General features: G+C 33.2%; 2 protein-coding genes across 2 annotated transcripts; both read left to right on the forward strand.

Moving 5' to 3' along the window:
* The first annotated feature begins 12,093 nt into the window (after positions 1 to 12,093).
* On the forward strand, positions 12,094 to 12,612 carry LOC102668439 (uncharacterized). Its single transcript, XM_006584231.1, has one exon. The coding sequence runs from the start codon at positions 12,094 to 12,096 to the stop codon at positions 12,610 to 12,612; it is 519 nt and encodes a 172-aa protein (XP_006584294.1).
* Positions 12,613 to 12,692: 80 nt separating this feature from the next.
* LOC113002149 (uncharacterized) lies at positions 12,693 to 13,802 on the forward strand. The gene has a single exon (XM_026129108.1). The coding sequence runs from the start codon at positions 12,693 to 12,695 to the stop codon at positions 13,800 to 13,802; it is 1,110 nt and encodes a 369-aa protein (XP_025984893.1).
* The last annotated feature ends 4,982 nt before the right edge of the window (positions 13,803 to 18,784 follow it).

Genomic DNA, 18,784 nt, shown 5'->3' on the forward strand with positions numbered 1-18,784 from the left:
TTTAAAGCAAGTATTTATAGTTTTATTTAATAGTTTCTTCCCAATATTTTTAAAGGCTACAAGTATTTTTGGTGAGAGTCAATTCTGTTTGAATCCAATAAAATAAGTATACGTGATAAAAAAAATTCTTCAAATATTTAACAGGTTTATAATGCAATTCCTGCTTTAAAAAGGTGAAAACTAATTTTATTCTAGGCAGTAAATGAGAACTCATTCAACAAAAAGTCGTTGGTAATTCTAATAAAATCCATAAATTAGTGGAATAAAAAACAGATGTAGTGTATGTTTGACTTCATGTTGAAGCCATTAAATGCAAATAGGGGTGGGAATAGGCTAGAGCAGGCCAGGCTTTGAAAGGCCTGAGCCTAGCCTACTATGAATCTTTGAGGCCTGAGCCTGACCTATAGCCTATCAAAGGCTTTTATTTTGGCTCGGCCTGACCTTTTTAAAAGTCTGGTCTGGCCTGAGCCTTTTTAAAAGCCTATTTATTGTGAAGAAAAAGGAAAGTCAATCAAAATAATGAGAAATATAATAGGGCACATGACTCACACCTAAATTGTAATTAAAGTCCTTGATTATAGGAATAGAAGTTATGGAGCAGTAATGTGTAATCAAAGTCTGATAGTTTAAAAAAAAATTAATTGTATCCAAAAAATAATATTATATATTGGTACTCAAAAAGTAATATATATATATATATATATATATATATATATATATATATATATATATATATATATATATATATATAGGTCGACCTATTAGGCTTATAAGGCTTTTTAATAAGCCTAAGCCTGGTCTATTTAATTTAATAGACTTTTAAAAAAGTCTGAGCCTAACCTTTTAATTAAATAGATCAGTTCAGGTCAGACTTTATATAGGTCAGGTCGTAGGTCCTTGTAGGCTGGCCTGACCTATTCCCACTCCCGAATACAAATGAGTTCTTTCAAAAATTAATGTGAAAAAGTCTATCGATTTTTTCTTAAAACACGACAAATCCAAACATACCGATAACTTTTACCCAAAAGAAAACCTCACTTCTTTTTAAATGACAAAAAGTGTCGACCTTAATCTAAATTCCTCATTTCTAGCTCAATTAGCTAATGAAAGAAAGATTCAGAATTAATTAATTTGAATAAATTTCTTAACAACCACTCATAGAAAAGAATAAATTAATGAGATAAAATGAATTATTTTTTATATAAATTAAAATTAATTTATGCTCCTTAATATTTTCAGAAATTCTATTATCTAACTTCTCTCTGAAAACCTATGAACTTAATGGTGCTTGACATTTCCCCCTTAAAAATATATAGGCTTTATAAGTGAAAATTAATCTCTCACAAGTAAGAAGCTAATCTAAACTGGGTCTTAATTTTATTAAAACAAAATGTCATATACTGAGAGATTTTATATCATGACGAAAATTTGCAACAAAAGTACAGTTTGCAAGTGAATAAATAAATTGTTTTGCTTGATAACTTATCAGTGCTCAATCAATAAAAAAAAATATCAGTGTATCACAACATTTTTTTTAACTTTTTTATTCAAATTACTTGTTTTTGCCAGGTTATCCATATTACTAGCTGAACAACAATTTCAAAAGAATTACGGGAGATGCCCTTTTATTTAAGGCCTAAGTTGTAAAAGTTATGGCCCAAATATTGCAGTGGCCCTTATTGATTTCATTGTGGATGTTGCTTCCGGCTCCCGCATAGAAAGGCTGAAACATCCGATTGGACAAACCCTAGTAAAAGGGAAGTGCAGGAAGTAAGAGCTTTTCATTAAGCTTGATACGGCCCATATATGACCCATACTAACTGGCCACAACATCACATCACATGATACAATTATCAGCGACTAATGTCAATATTCGTTATTAATCATTTCTACCTTTTTAGTCTGTGGTTGTGGGATTAGTCTCCTCTACTGAGAAGAAGGACATCTATAAAGCTTAGGAGTAGTGGTTCTATACAATGAGAACTCATCCTTGTCTACACCAAACTTCCAGTAAATGCTGCCATCATCACAATTTCTAAATTCCTTCACAATGGATGTTGTTTATTCACTTTGTTTGGTTCAACAATTAAAGTTTATTGCTTACTTATGGGTTAAAAATAATGCATCTTAATTGGGTAACAAGAGGCGTTCACAAGTGGAATTGTGCCTCAAATAGGATTGTTTTCTATTGACATTTATGGGGACATAAAAAAAGGACACTAATAAGAAGTTTTTAAGCGTATGGATCTTATTTGAATCAGGTTTTTGCTTCACAAAAATTAGTTTCATTTTCCATTACTAAATCTATGGTGTACTAAGCACATTTTCTATGACAGTAACAAACAGACTTTTATTTAATAGGTGGATAATTTTTTTCCTTCCTTTAGTGATATACTAGCTATCCACCTGTGCGGCACAGGATTCTTACTCTGATTTTTTACATGACCCAAAAAATTGTTTTAATAAATAAAAATTTATGTTTTAGATAATTTTCATATATTAAAGAATATGATTAATACTTACATTTTAAAATGACAACACACTTTTAATTCGAACCTTGTGAAGAAAGATTGTCAGGGAAAAAATTTAAAGAACTATGAATAAAAAGTGTCTACCAACTTACCAAACTTTGTAATGATCTTTTTTTATGGTTTCAACGCTGTGTTATAAGAACCAACTGGAGATATTACATATTCATAGAGATAATAGAAAAGAAAGATTTATCATGTAGGTAGAGATATTAGTTTCATAAGCATCCAAAATGTAATATAGTAAAGATGAAAAATGTCATTACTAAAAGCTGTGTGCTATATTTGACACTATTAAGTAGCAATCATTAATTTAAATAAATGAGATTTAATGCCAGATAATAATTTATTGTCATTTAAACTTAATGCTCATAAAAAGCAATTCTTCCTTAATTTGGTTGATTTTTTTTTTTATACAAAGATGCTCAATATCGAAAATTTCTTGAGCATCCAACATTTTTACCGAGACATTTAACAATTTTTTTAAAATGTCAAAAATACTCTTGCTATAAATAATAGATTACGTTTTTCATTTCTGCTACACCTATTTTTTTTTTTCTTCATAAAATCTCACTACCTTAATATAACTTGCTTCCGTTAGTCTTTTTTTTCGAACGTTTTTTTTTTATCTCTGTTGGTGTATGTGCATTGTTCACGAATATAATGTGAAGTTGGGTATTTTTTTTAAATTGTAAATATAATTTTTTGATTTATTTATTTAATTTGTTTTGTACTGTAATTTTTTTTAATAGTCTTAACAATTTTATAGATATTGATTTAGTGATATTATTTTATAGTGGTATAAAAAAATAAAAATAAAATTAATTTAGTAATTAGATTTGTAAAAAATGATAATATATATAAACCTTTAAAAATTGCTAAAACTAAGATTGCTAAAAAAATAATTTAGTAATTAATTGAAAATAATTTAGTAATTAGATTGGTAAAAGTAACACTAGATTGCTAAAACAATTTTTTGTATACATTTAAAATATTTACTAAAGTTGATAATTAAACAATTTTAATATTTAAGTTAATGTTGTATTTAGATGTTTATTACAGTAATTAATAGTTAAAATAATTTGGTATTTAATTGAATGATGTATTTAGATGTTTATTACAATGATTGAAAATTAAATAAATATGATATTTTAAGTGAATGATTTATTTAGATGTTTATTACAACAATTGATAATTAAATAAATTTAGTATTTTATTGAATGATGTATTTATTAGAATTTATATGATATTTATTAGTCATTTGTTAAATTATAATATTATTTTTTATTTGTTATAGTTAAATATTTTAATGAAGATATGTAGTGAAAATGTATTCTATGGCTATATGATGTATGATACATTTTTTTTTATAATTTTGTATAGAGCTATATTTGTGTCAATAACAAATGAGGTGATTGTATAATTTTTTTAAAATTGTTTTTTGTTTATCATTGAATTTGTTAAATGTTTTATTAAGATAGACGAAGAACAGTGGATGTATGATAGTATCATGTCTGAAGAAGTTGACATGAATGTTGAAAAAGAGGAAGATGCTGATGTGAAAGTAGAACACGTTGATTGCTCTGATGCTTTTAATACTTCTCAGGTATTTATCTAATTTGTTGTTGGTACAGTAATTATATTACATAAATGTTCATTGATCTCAAACTTTCTTTGAATTGTGTTATAGTTGTTTGCTACCCGTGATGAAGTTTTACATTGGGTTCGAGCGGTGGCTCATGAAATTAGATTTGTTGCCGTGATAATGAGGTCAGACAAAAATACTAGTTTTAGAGGAAGAGTCTCATTTCTGTTAATATCTTGCGAAAGGAGTTGTAAGTATAAGCCTAAGAAGAATGATTTTAATAGAACATGCACTGGCAATAGAAAATATGGATGCTCGTTTAAGTTGCGTGCGAAGCTAGTTTTGGGAGGAGAAAGATGGATGGTGAAGTTAATTTGTGGGACTCACAATCATGAAATGGCAAAGTCATTTGTTGGGCATTCATATGTTGGTCGACTGACTAAAGATGGGAAGATTGTTGTTGCTGATATGACGAAGTCCATGGTGAAGCCAAGAAATATTCTTTTGATGTTGAAGTAGCACAATGCTAATAGTTATACAACAATCAAACAAATTTACAATGCCATAAATGCTCACCATTCTTTCATAAGAGGGAGTAACACCACAATGCAACAGGTCATGATGCTGTTTGATCGAGATCAATATATTCACTAGCATAGGATGAAGGATGAAAATGTTGTATGTGACTTGTTCAAGAGTCATCCTGATGTAGTCAAATTAACCAATTCTTGTAATTTGGTTTTTTTATTGACAGTACCTACAAAACAAATAGGTACAAACTTCTGTTGCTTGATATTTTTGGTGTTACACCAACAAGAATGACATTCTCCATTGCTTTTGCTTACTTGGAAGGAGAACATCTTAATAATGTTGTTTGGGCTCTACAGCGGTTTCATGGTCTTTTTGTGAAAGTTGATACACTCCCTAGGTTATTGTTACCGATAAATTTTGATGAATGTAATGAAAATAGTATTCCCGAATACTACGAAATTGTTGTGTCGGTTTTACATTGACAAGCATGTGAAGGCAAAGTGTAAAACCCGGGTTGCTCAAAAGAATCCATGGGATTATGTGATGGAGGCGTGGGGGAGTTTGGTTAACTGTCCATGTGAGAGATATTTCGATAAGTACCTTAAAAACTTTGAAATGGCTTGCTCTCTACGGCCTATGTCTGTGGACTATGTGTGCCAAACATGAGTGATTCCGTACAAAGAAAAAAGTTGTGAAAGCATGGACTAACAAAGTGATGCATCTCGGAAACATAACTACTAACAAGTATGAATATTGTTTTTTGTTTGTGTTGATTTGTTTAAGTGTTTACTTAAATGAAAATGTTGCAGTTGTTTATACATTGTTGTATATTTCATTTGTAGGGTTGAGAGTGCTCATTGGTCATTAAAGAGACTTCTACAAAATTCCATTGATGACATATGCAGTGTTTGGGAAGCAATAAATAACATGATGACACTTCAACACACCCAAATTAAAGCATCTTTTGAGACAAGTACGCCCATGGTTCGACATGTGTTTAAAGTTACCTAGTACAAAAAACTATTTGACATGGTATCAAGGTACGCTTTAAATGAAATTGCTGGTGAGTTTGAGTGTGTACCTTATGCAAGCAAGAACTCTTCACGTTGTGGATGTGTCATGAGGACTACCTACGGTCTTCCATGTTCATGTGAGTTGTCTAAATATGTTGTTGGCTCCATACCACTAGAGACAATCTACATTTTTTGGTGTAGACTTAGTTTCTCAGATCAAGGGTTATGTGAGACTGAGGTGACCATAACTGAGGAGATGAAAACCATATCGAAACGATTTGAGCAACTCGATATTTGCGGCAAGGTACATTTGAAGACAAAGCTTCGAGAAATTGCTTATCCAGATCTGAACTTTATGTGTCCTCCTCCAGAAAAGGTGAAGACCAAAGATGCTCCAAAAAAACCGCCGACCAAACAAAAAAAGTCAACAAAACATGATTTGTTTTATTGGGAGTATGTTGATGTGTTACACTTTGTGCAAAATAATAATTCTTCAATGAAACATAGTGCATCATCATTTGAGCAACCAATACATAGACGAAATATTCCAATGTTCGATCAATTTCATTCGTGCATCCAGGATTCTATTGAAAAAATTATTGATGTCAAAGTCGATGGTAACTGTGGTTATCATGCAATAGCAGCCTTATTAACTATTTCTTTCAATATTTTTCAAAACTAAAAAAATAATTTATTTTAAATATTTGTTTCAATATCTTTTAAAACTAATAAAATTAAATTATTTTAAATTTTGCTTTCCATATTTTTTATAACTAACAAATTTAATATATTTTAAAATTTGGTTTCAATAATTTTTTAAAACTAACAATCTCAATATATTTTAAATTTTGGTTTCAATTATTTTTTAAATCTAACAATCTTAATTTTAATTTTGGTTTTATTATTTTTTGTAACTAATTTAATATATTTTAAAATTTGATTTCAATCATTTTTTAAAACTAACAATCTTAATATATTTTAAATTTTGGTTCATGATTTTTTGAAATTTAAAATCAATTTTCGTTTAAATTTTTGTTTCATTCAATTTTTCTAAAACTAACTAAGAATTTTAAAATCTTTTAAATTTTCAGTTCAATCATTTTTTAAAACTAATCAAAAAATTTAAAATTTTTTAAATTTTAGTTTCAATAACTTTTTATAACTAACAAATTTGTTATACAATTAAAATATTTTTTCAATATTTTTTATAACAAATTTAAATTATTTAAAATTTTAATTTTAATATTTTTTATAACTAACAAATTTAAATTATTTTAGATAATGATTTCAATATTTTTCATAAGTAACAAATTCAATATCTTTTAAATAGTTGTTTCAATTTTTTTTAAAAGTTAAACAAATAAAATATTACAGTATTTTATATTAATTTTTTTGTAATCTAATCTAGTATAATCTTAGTCTTTGCAATCTAATCTAATCTAAGTAGTAACCAAAATATTTTTTTTTTGTTTTTATAAAAAAAATCAATACTTAACAAGTAAATCATAAAAAATTATCAAATTACACTAACTATTACAAAACAAAATTACACTACAAAACAATTTAAAAAATAATTCACAAATATATATTTAGAATTAAAAAAAATTCAAAAAAAAACTCATACGGATTAACAATCCGTATAGTCCATACAGATTGTTGATTTGTATGGTTCATACGGATTGGTAATCCGTATGGGTTTTTTTTCTAGAAAAATACCATTTTTTCTTTGCCAAAGCTTCACACAAAAACATCAAATCAACATCAACAACAACAAAAGCAATACAATCATTCAAACCAAGAGCAACAACAACAACGAATCAACCAAAAGAGGAACAAAGAATAAGTTACCTGGAAGAAGATGAACCACAGAGAAGAAGCTTGAACTAGGAAGAAGAACATGAACCACCAAGAAGAAGAAGAACCAGAAAGAAAAAGCAGTGTGCCAATGGAGGAAGAAGAAGCGTGAAAAAAGAAGTAGAGGAAGCATGAGAGTGACTCATATGGATGAGTCACTGTTTCTTTTTATAGTGAACAGGTGAAGGGCATTTTAGCCCTTTCACCTTGGTTGTTGGGTGTCCCAGCAAAAATGCTGGATGCCCAAAACAACTCCCCTAAACATCACTCATTGACTATCAGCCAAAAGATGATTCACGAGTTCTAAAGGAGACCCAGTCAACAAAGCCCAAGAAGATATTTGCCTCTAATCCATACATGAAGAGACATATCCAATCTCTTCTCATAAGATCCTTGACCCTCTTGATGGAAGGACCACAACTTATGATTCACCCATTTCACTAGTTGGGCTGAATCCTTAAAGCAACACCATCAACTCCACCAACAAGATATTTACCTCTAATCCATACATGAACACTTAAAATATAACATAACATTTTAAAAGGCAATCTTTCACTTAGCTTTGCGGATATATATGCAAAGAAAGCAATATATAACTAAGAGATTAACAATGAAAAGTAGTGATTCAATAATATTTCTAGAGGTTTAGACCGTAAGAGAGAGACACTTTTTGTTGAGCATGTTTGATTGCTGATTGATTATGTGAAGATGTTTTTCTTGTGGCTTTTGTTGGGAAAAAATCATTCTCATATTTTTATTACTCAAAAATCACACAACTAAGAACAAGAGACATCTATAAACGAAATAAAAAAAATACAAATTTATTTAACGTGGTTCAGGTCCTCATTCCTACATTCACAGCTTAACCTCAACTTGTTTGACGTGGTTCGGATTCTCATGTTTACATCCACGATCTCCTCACAACAAGTTTTTTTAGGACAAACTGAACAATATCTTAGAGATTTGAAATTACAATTTGAATTGTTTCCCAACAGCTTTGCTTACATGCCATATGTTTCCTTCTTGCAAATTCACCAAAAGACATGTCATCACCGTAAAGTAATAGAAGTTGAAGATGATATACAAATCATTTGCCACAATACAAACCAAAAAGAGTGGATGAAGAAAAGAAAACAAAAAACAAAATCCCTTCTCCCTCCCACACACGCAATGCTTCGTAGCCTCTTAGGATACAATTATATATATATATATATATATATATATATATATATATATATATAGAGAGAGAGAGAGAGAGAGAGAGAGAGAGAGAGAAAAGCTTAATAAAACCTCCATCATAATTCACAATTTCACATTATTAATAGAAAAATGGAAAACACAAAGCACATTAAAACCTCTACCCTGTTAAATTGTGATTGAGCATTCTATAATGCTCTCTAATTCCTTCTTTTTTTTTGGTTGTGAGAAGGATAAGCATAAAGAGGAGGAGGTTGAAATTTTTTAGAAAAAAGGAAAAAGAAGTAAATAGAAAAGGGAATCAGATGGCAAAATAAGGATAGTGTTTTTAATGTGTAGAAGGAGAGAACAAAGCGTCACAAATTCAAAACTTTCAAAAGCTAATGAAAATCACAAAAGAGACATTGTTACTCTCCCACATTAACGGGCTCACTACTTGTTCCCTTTTTATAGAGCAAAATCCATGGAGCAAAACTAATAAGGCATGATAATTTTGAATTTTTTAAAATTAAAATCAAATTTAAATACAACACAATAGTGATAACGAATCTGACTGTTGTCAGTATGTTTTAATGGTTTCAAGACACAACGACAAAAGCCCAAAAAAACACAGAAGGAGGCATAAGTCTACAAAAATGCTTCTTGCATCAAGCATTCTTGTATATAGAATCAATAAGGTTGCAAAGATATATGTATTTCACTGGTAGAGTCAACTTGCATTAGGTTGTAAAATTAAAAATCACAACAACTTATTGACATCACTAAAAACACTATCAACCACCAACTTCATTTGTTAATGTAACAACCGTAACTTTTAATAAATAAATAAGAAATTAATAAATTAATAAATAAGTAAAAAAATTTATAATTAGGTCATAAATTTCCACTATATAAATCAAATGTTAACCTAGAACAGCTTTTACAAAACACTTCTGTCCCTTTCTCTTCTTCTGATGCACAAGAACCCTAACAGAGCAACCGGAGGAGGAGCTCTAGAGAGCACCAGAGACGCCACAATTGCTAACGGAGAACGATTGAGGGACTACGTCGAGGTAAGGGATGAGTTATTCACGCTTGGGGATTAGAATGAACATGTATAGGGATCCCTAGAGGATCAATTTTTGGGTATTTTGGGTTGTTTCTTAACTGATTTTCCCAAATTTATGCTTGTCATGTGACTGAATTTCACTTTTTACAAATTTGATTTATTTACATATATTGCAAGTTTTGATTTCATATGAATTATTTTCTTGTTTCAATGTTTTGATTTCAATTTAAATTACATAATAATGATCATATATGTAGGCACATTATATGAATTATATGAATTGCTTACCCACGTTTGCTGGATGTGTATATGACTGATTTTGAATTATATCTAATCATATAATGAAATCAGATTTTTTTAGATACATATATTACTAAATATTAACGCGTATGATTGTTTGTTGTTTATGCTATATAAGTTAGCAATTACAATTATTCTTTTTGTTTATAAATGGCTGTACAGAAATAAATAGTTGTATAATATTTATGCTTTTCATTTTAAATATGTTGTAAATATTTCCTTCATCATTGGTTGTGCAATAGTTACGTTTTCTGCTTTAAATTACGGGTTCCACTTTACAAATTTACATATATATACATATTTGTTAATTCATGTAACTGTACTATGTATGATATATATTATTACATATAAATATATTTGTACGCTTTAAGGTTAAATATATATTTCATTGATTATAATTGTGCTTACCTATTAGTTAAATTCTTACCGGTTAATTAATCGAGACTTAGAGGTACATATCATTATTTTATCCCTAAATATTTTGATTTGGTTAGTGCGTATATACTACCTGGAATTTGTATTACTAATATATTTCAGTTTAATTTATATTTTTGTTGTGTCAAGTAAATGTTACTATTGAATAATATGTGTAGGATGCATGAGATGCGATAAATTATTTTATTATGAAAATGTGATTGAGATGATGTGTAAGTGATAATCATTTGATACGTAATGGATTGTGAATTACATGACTCTAGATGTTGTATGTTTTGAGTTGTGAGCCATGAATTATGTAATCACACAACTGTAAGACCCTTTAAGGGCGACGAGTTAATGCGCGATGAGTTGTGATGGGATCCACTGTGGGAACCCGATGAGTTAATCACTTGAGGCGCATTGAGTTAAAATATTTTTTTAAAAAAAATATATACAATCAAGATTTTGAAAACAATTGAGTAGTTGTGTGTATTGCATAATTCATAGGTAGAGTCTGTGTGTTCAGATGTTTTTTTTTCGGTTGGACCTGAATCAGGAGGGAGAGGCCTTGACAGACTTTTCGGAGTGCAGGCCTTGGGGGTCATCCGGTTTGAGTGCTCCTGTAAGCCTGTGCCGATCCCACATGGTTGGAGCATTCTCGCAAAACAGCGTGACCCTGACTGGTCTCCCTATGATTTCACTTAGTGAGAGTGACCTGACTTACCCATTGTGAGGCATGTCCAGTCATGTACTCCTAGGCGCCCGACGAGGTTTTTCACTGAAAAATGGTACCACATTGCATGTAGGCTTGAGTCTAGAGTATTTGTTACATAACACATGTGTTTGACTTTCATTGGGTTAATAATTGTGGTTTGACGTTATTTTCTGGAGTGGATGAACTTGAATGGATGTGCATAATACGTGTGATTTTGTGAAATGGTGTTAATTATATAAATTCAGGTGTAAGTATTATATGTTTCACATGCTCTAATATTTTATTATATATGAATGTGATAACTCATTCCCGGTGTGTGTTTGTGTTTGGGCTGATTGCCATTTGTTCAGGTGAGCCATCATATGATGAATTCCATGTTAGAGCCGGAGAGACTTAATCTGTGATAGAGACATGTTTTGATAAGTGTGACATTGGGGCATAGGAATTACTTTGCATGCTATATTTTCCGTAAAAGATATAGTTGTGTTATGTTTTCTGTTTTAGTTTTTTTTTATTATTATTCATTCAGTATAAACGGCCTTGTTTTGAGCCGGGATAACTTTGTTGTTTTTAGTCGAACAATTTCTACTATGTTTTCATTAAGTGAATGTGAACCCTTTTATCCTTTTGAATTGATTTAATTTAAATGTGTTTTAAAAAAAATCCCGCATGATTTTATTTCCTTGTATTCGTTATTTGTGAGGGTAGAGGGTGTCACATTTAGTGGTATCAGAGCAGGTCGAACCTTTCGGTCATGTGTGTTATGAGCTTTCTGTGTTTCCTTGTGTACTCTGATGCATTGTGTTTGTTTTGTTTGATTAGAAGTGTACTCTATTGTGTTGGTATATTTTTTTTCTTCTTTTTTCTTTTTTCAAAGTTTTGTTACTTGCATGACATAGGGAGTAATGGCTGGGAGAAATGAACGAGAACAACTCCTTACCGAGGCCTTGAACAACTTGGCGCAAGTTATGGCCAATCAGGGAGGTAGTGGAGGAGTGACTATGTACCATGGTTTAGATCGTTTTCAGAGGAACAACCCACCTACCTTCAAAGGGGGTTATGATCCTGAGGGTGCTGAGGCTTGGCTGAGGGAGATTGAGAAGATCTTCCGGGTGATGGAATGTCAGGACCATCAGAAGGTGTTATTTGCTACTCACATGCTAGCAGATGAGGCAGAGTATTGGTGGGAGAACACTCACCCACGTTTGGAGGGAGCAGGTGGTGCTGTTGTCCTATGGGGGACCTTTAGACAAACTTTTCTGGAGAAGTATTTTCCAGAAGATGTGAAGAATAGAAAGGAGATGGAGTTCCTTGAGCTTAAACAAGGGAGTATGACGGTGGCAGAGTATACAGTGAATTTTGAGAACCTTGTAAGGAATTTTCCTCATTATCAGGGGAAGCTGGGGAGAGGTCCAAATACGTGAAATTTGTCAATGGCCTTCGACCAGAAGTAAAGATGATGGTAAATTATCACGACATTCACAACTTTGCACAGTTGACCAACATGTGTAGAATCTTTGATGAAGATCAGCGGGAGAAGGCTGCTTTTTACAGGAATGCCAATGCTAGTCATGGGAAAGAGAAGAAGTCTGTGACTCACAGTCGTGCTAAGCCATATTCTGCCCCTCCCGGGAAATATGGAAACCATTCTAGGGGACAAAGGACCAGTGAAGGACATCACCTAGCTGGTGGGAGTTCTCAGCCAGTTAACAGAGTGTCTCAGCCTGCTAGTAGAGGTAATGGTGGTGCTCCTGCTACGCCAACCCGGTGTGCTAAGTGTGGTAGGATGGGTCATTTTGCTCGTGAGTGCCCAGATAATGATGTGACTTGTTTCAACTACCGGGGTAAGGGCCACCTCAGTACCAATTGCCCACATGCGAGGAGGGAGAAGATGAGTGGAAGTCTGAATAACCAGAACGGACGACCAAAGACCACAGGGAGAGTGTTTGCTCTTAGTGGTGCTGATGCCGCACAGTCTGATGATCTCATTCAAGGTATGTGTTTCATAAGTCAAGTTCCCTTGGTTGTATTGTATGATTCAGGTGTGACCCATTCATTTATTTCTCGTGTCAGTGTTGAAAAACTTGCCTTGCCTGTGTCTTCCTTGAAATTTGACTTGATTGTGAATACACCTGCTAGTGGGTCTGTTTTAACTTCTGATGTGTGTTTGCAAAGTCCTGTCTTAATTTCTAATAGACAATTTCTTATTGACTTAGTTGTTTTACCTTTGAGTCAGATTGATGTTATTCTTGGTATGGATTGGTTATCTTCCAATCATGTCTTATTAAATTGCTTTGAGAAATCTGTTGTCTTTCCTGAGTCTGGTGTGAGTGAAGGTGATATATTTTTGTCTGCTAACCAAGTTGAGGCATCTTTAAGGGAGGATGCACAGGTATACATGATCTTAGCTAGTATGAGTGTTGAGACCAAAACCCCTGTGAGTGATATACCATTGGTGAGAGAGTTTCCAGAGGTGTTTGAGGAGGTGTCAAGATTACCACCTGAGAGAGAGGTCGAGTTCTCGATAGACCTAGTGCCCGGTACTGGACCCATATCCATAGCACCTCATAGGATGTCTCCTGTAGAGTTGAGTGAACTTAAGAAACAATTATAGGAACTCTTAGAGAAACAATTTGTGAGGCCTAGTGTGTCACCTTGGGGAGCACCAGTGTTGTTAGTTAAGAAGAAGGATGGGACTATGAGGCTATGTGTAGATTATCGTCAGTTGAATAAGGTAACGATTAAGAATAGGTACCCTTTGCTTAGGATAGATGACCTGATGGACCAATTAGTAGGGGCTTGTGTGTTCAGTAAGATAGATCTTAGGTCAGGTTACCACCAGATTAGAGTGAAGCCTGAAGATGTTCCGAAGACTGCCTTTAGGACCCGTTACGGTCATTATAAGTACTTGGTTATGCCTTTTGGTGTGACCAACGCCCCTGGTGTGTTCATGGATTATATGAATAGGATCTTTCACCCCTACCTAGATAGTTTTGTAGTGGTCTTCATAGATGATATCTTGGTGTATTCTAAGACTAGAGAGGAACATGAGGAGCATTTGAGAGTTGTGTTGCAAACTCTTAAAGACAATAGACTGTATGCTAAGTTGTCCAAGTGTGATTTTTGGCTAGAGGAGGTGAGCTTCTTAGGGCACGTTATATCTAAGGGAGGGATAGCAGTAGATCCTTCCAAGGTAGAGGCGGTGATGAGTTGGGAGAGTCCTAAGTCAGTGTTTAAGATTAGGAGCTTTCTTGGCTTAGCAGGATACTACCGTAGATTCATAGAGGGTTTTTCTAAGCTAGCCTTACCTTTGACTAAGCTTACTCGTAAGGGTCAAGTTTTTGTGTGGGATGCCCAGTGTGAGAGTGGTTTCCATACCTTTAAGGAAAGGTTAACCACTGCACCAGTTTTAGTGTTACTTGACCAGAGTGAACCTTTTGTGGTGTACTGTGATGCGTCCAAGATGGGTTTGGGTGGAGTGCTTATGCAACGGGGACAGGTTTGGAGGCATTACCTTTATGGATCTAAATTTGAGGTGTTTAGTGACCATAAGAACCTTAGATATTTGTTTGATCAAAAAGAGCTTAACATGAGGTAGAGGAGATGGTTAAAGTTCCTTAAGGATTACGATTTTGAGCTTAGCTATCACCCAGGTAAAGCCAATGTAGTAGCTGATGCCTTAAGTAGAAAATCCCTTCAAATGTCTGCTTTGATGGTTAGAGAGTTGGATCTCTTAGAGCAATTTAGAGACATGAGTTTGGCATGTGAGATCACCGCTAGTGGCATTAAGTTGGGTATGTTGAGAGTCACCAACGAACTCTTGAGCGAGATCCGTGAGGGTCAGAAGTCTGACCCATTCTTGTCAGCTCAGTTAGAGTCCATAGTCGTAGGGAGAGAGAGTAGTTTTAGAGTGGGAACTGATGGAGTTTTGAGGTTTCAGGATAAGGTGTGTGTTCCTAGTGTACCCAAGCTTAGAAGAACGATCTTGGAAGAGGGCCATAGAAGTAGTTTGAGTATCCACCCGGGAGCGACTAAGATGTACCAGGACCTTAGGCAGATGTTTTGGTGGCCGAGTATGAAGAAAGAAGTTAATGAGTTTGTCCTTGCATGCCTAGTGTGTCAGAAAGCTAAGATAGAACACCAGAAGCCTTCAGGGAAGTTGCAACCTTTAGAGATACCTGAGTGGAAGTGGGATAGCATCTCCATGGATTTCGTGGTGGGGTTACCTAGAACCCCCAAAGGTTTAGATTCCATTTGGGTTATTGTAGACAGGTTGACCAAATCTGCTCACTTCATCCCAATAAACATCAGATATTCTTTAGAGAGGTTGACTAGTTTGTACGTCAGTGAGATAGTTAGATTACACGGTGTTCCTTCTAGCATAGTCTTTGATAGAGATCCCAGATTTACCTCTAAATTTTGGGAGAGTCTTCATAAAGCCTTGGGGACCAAGCTTAGGTTGAGTTCTGCTTACCACCCACAGACTGACGGTCAAATCGAGCGCACCATCCAATCCTTAGAGGACCTCTTGAGAGCCTGTGTGTTAGAACAAAGGGGTAGTTGGGATAGTTTCTTACCCTTGATAGAGTTTACATACAACAATAGTTTTCACTCCAGTATAGGTATGTCGCCTTACGAGGCATTGTATGGTAGAAGATGTAGGACACCTCTATGTTGGGTAGATTCCAGTGAGAGCATTGCCTTAGGACCTAAGGTAGTTCAGCAAACCACCGAAAAGGTCAAGTTGATCCAAGAAAGGATGAGAGCAGCCCAAAGTATGCAGAAGAGCTACTATGATAAGAGAAGAAAGGATCTTGAATTTGCTATAGGTGATCATGTATTTCTGAGAGTCACTCCATGGACTGGGGTTGGTAGAGCGTTGAAGTCCCGTAAGCTCACACCTAGATTCATTGGTCCCTTTGAAATCCTAAAGCGTGTCGGCCCAGTTGCGTATCAGGTGGCTTTGCCACCATCTCTCTCAAATCTCCATAGTGTCTTCCATATCTCTCAACTCAGAAAATATGTCCATGATCCGTCGCATGTGATCGAGTTGGACAATGTCCAAGTGAAAGAGAACTTGACATATGAAACACAACCATTGAGGATCGACGATCGTATGGTTAAGCAGCTAAGGGGGAAAGAGATTCCCTTGGTCAAAGTAGTATGGGGAAGTGCTTCGGGCGAGGATGCCACCTGGGAACTAGAGGGTCAGATGCGTGATGCATATCCTACCTTATTCGATACCGGTAAGTTTTGGGGACAAAACTTTTTTTTAGGGGGGTGGAATTGTAACAGCCGCAACTTTTAATAAATAAATAAGAAATTAATAAATTAATAAATAAATAAATAAGTAAAAAAATATATAATTAGGTCATAAATTTCCACTATATAAATCAAATGTTAACCTAGAACAGCTTTTACAAAACACTTCTGTCCCTTTCTCTTCTTCTGACGCACAAGAACCCTAATAGAGCAATCGGAGGAGGAGCTCTAGAGAGCACCAGAGACGCCACAATTGCTAACGGAGAACGATTGAGGGACTACGTTGAGGTAAGGGATGAGTTATTCACGCTTGGGAATTAGAATGAACATGTATAGGGATCCCTATAGGATCAATTTTTGGGTATTTTGGGTTGTTTCTTAACTGATTTTCCCAAATTTATGCTTGTCATGTGACTGAATTTCACTTTTTACAACTTTGATTTATTTACATATATTGCAAGTTTTGATTTCATATGAATTATTTTCTTGTTTCAATGTTTTGATTTCAATTTAAATTACATAATAATGATCATATATGTAGGCACATTATATGAATTATATGAATTGCTTACCCACGTTTGTTGGATGCGTATATGACTGATTTTGAATTATATCTAATCATATAATGAAATCAGATTTTTTTAGATACATATATTACTAAATATTAACGCGTATAATTGTTTGTTGTTTGGCGCTTGTAACATACGTACTGGGCTTTGTTGAAATATATATATTTTTTTGCTTGCAATTCACTTCACGTTGGTTTTATGGCTTTGTTGAAATATATATATTTTTGAATTGATTTAATATAAATGTGTTTTAAAAAAAAATTCCGCATGATTTTATTTCCTTGTATTCGTTATTTGTGAAGGTAGAGGGTGTCACAGTTACAACAATAAACCAATCATAGTTCAGGTGTGGTAGTCCTTGATGGAATATGGTTTGGTCAAAAGGCCACAACAGGAACGACACTGTTATATAAATAGTAAAATAAGTTTTGTATGTTACCATTGGTTGTTAAATTATAGATAGATTAGAAAGAGAAACAAAAGCATCTAGCTACAAATTTTGATCATAATACTTTGCATAAATAAAATCTATGATACAAGAATATGGAATGAAAATTATGTAAAAAATCCAGAAGGTATGATGCATATTTGTGCCTGGACTCGAGAAAGCATTTGCCATTATTACTTCTCTAACTAGCATTAGGAATATGTCACTATTGATGCAAATGAAACTATTGATGAAAATATTTAAGATGTGACTAGAGAAATAAGTTCATCTGCAAATAGTCACTAGAGTAACACTCGAGTTAGTGACGAGAATTCTAGGACTTGTAGTCTCTCCAAATTTATTGATCATCTTCGCAACTCATGTAAATAATGATGAGGTAATCTTTTTTGTAATGATTGGTTATATACTAGTGAACTATAAACTACTAAAACCTTTTGCTTTCAAGGTCACACAACCTGTTTGAGAATTTGTTATATTATGTTAATATTTATACAAAGGCTAGAGATTCATCTAAAAGATTGTTAAGTGCTAATTTTTATGATTTTTTATTATTTTTGCAATGCTGATTTTTTTCTTGGGCACAAATACAACTCGACTGATATAGTTGGAGATCCCCCCTCATGCTTGTCTCTTTGGATGAATAAAGGATACCAAGTTTGCAAGAGCCATACCTTTATTGAAAGCCTACTTTGTTAGTAAAGATAATGGGGCAAGGTTATTCTCTCTCAATATTTTTAATACATTTCTATGTAGTATATTTCTTATTGTTTCTAATTGCTTTTCTATCTATAGTATGTTGCACTTAAAATTGAGCTACTACCTGATCAAGTTGAATTATGATTGGTAGAAAGCTCATAACCCAACATTATAAGAGGTGAAATGATCGTTATCTAGACAAAGATAAATTATGTGCAGTGGGAGATAAAGAAACTTTGGTAGAACTATACACTCAGAATGTCATCCAACTGTGCTCATCTGGTAAACTCTCAAAAGACCCTTTGTTTAGAAAAAAAAATTCGATAAATATTTACAAGGAAAAAAAATAAAATAAGTTTATCTTATAAGATGGTTTGTAAGAGAAACTTATTTTATTTTCTTACTTTCTTTCCTTATAAATATCTATTTAATTAGAAGTTTTTCCAAGTAAGTTGCCCTTAAAATTTACCAAATAAACACAGTTGATGACATTTTGAGTGAACAATTTGGCCAAAGTTTCTTCATTTTCTAGATCATGCAATTTATCCTTGTCTGAAGCAACACTTATTTCACCTCTTATAGTGTTGGTTTGTGACTCCTATACCATTCATAGTTCAACTT

Source organism: Glycine max, chromosome 7 (genome assembly GCF_000004515.6).
Source record: "Glycine max cultivar Williams 82 chromosome 7, Glycine_max_v4.0, whole genome shotgun sequence".
In the NCBI taxonomy this organism is placed as follows: Eukaryota; Viridiplantae; Streptophyta; class Magnoliopsida; order Fabales; family Fabaceae; genus Glycine; species Glycine max.

What these genes read in the sequence shown, in the direction of transcription:
- LOC113002149 (XM_026129108.1), top strand. Translation starts at nt 12,693, where the DNA reads ATGTGTAGAATCTTTGATGAAGATCAGCGGGAGAAGGCTGCTTTTTAC.
- LOC102668439 (XM_006584231.1), top strand. Translation starts at nt 12,094, where the DNA reads ATGGCTGGGAGAAATGAACGAGAACAACTCCTTACCGAGGCCTTGAAC.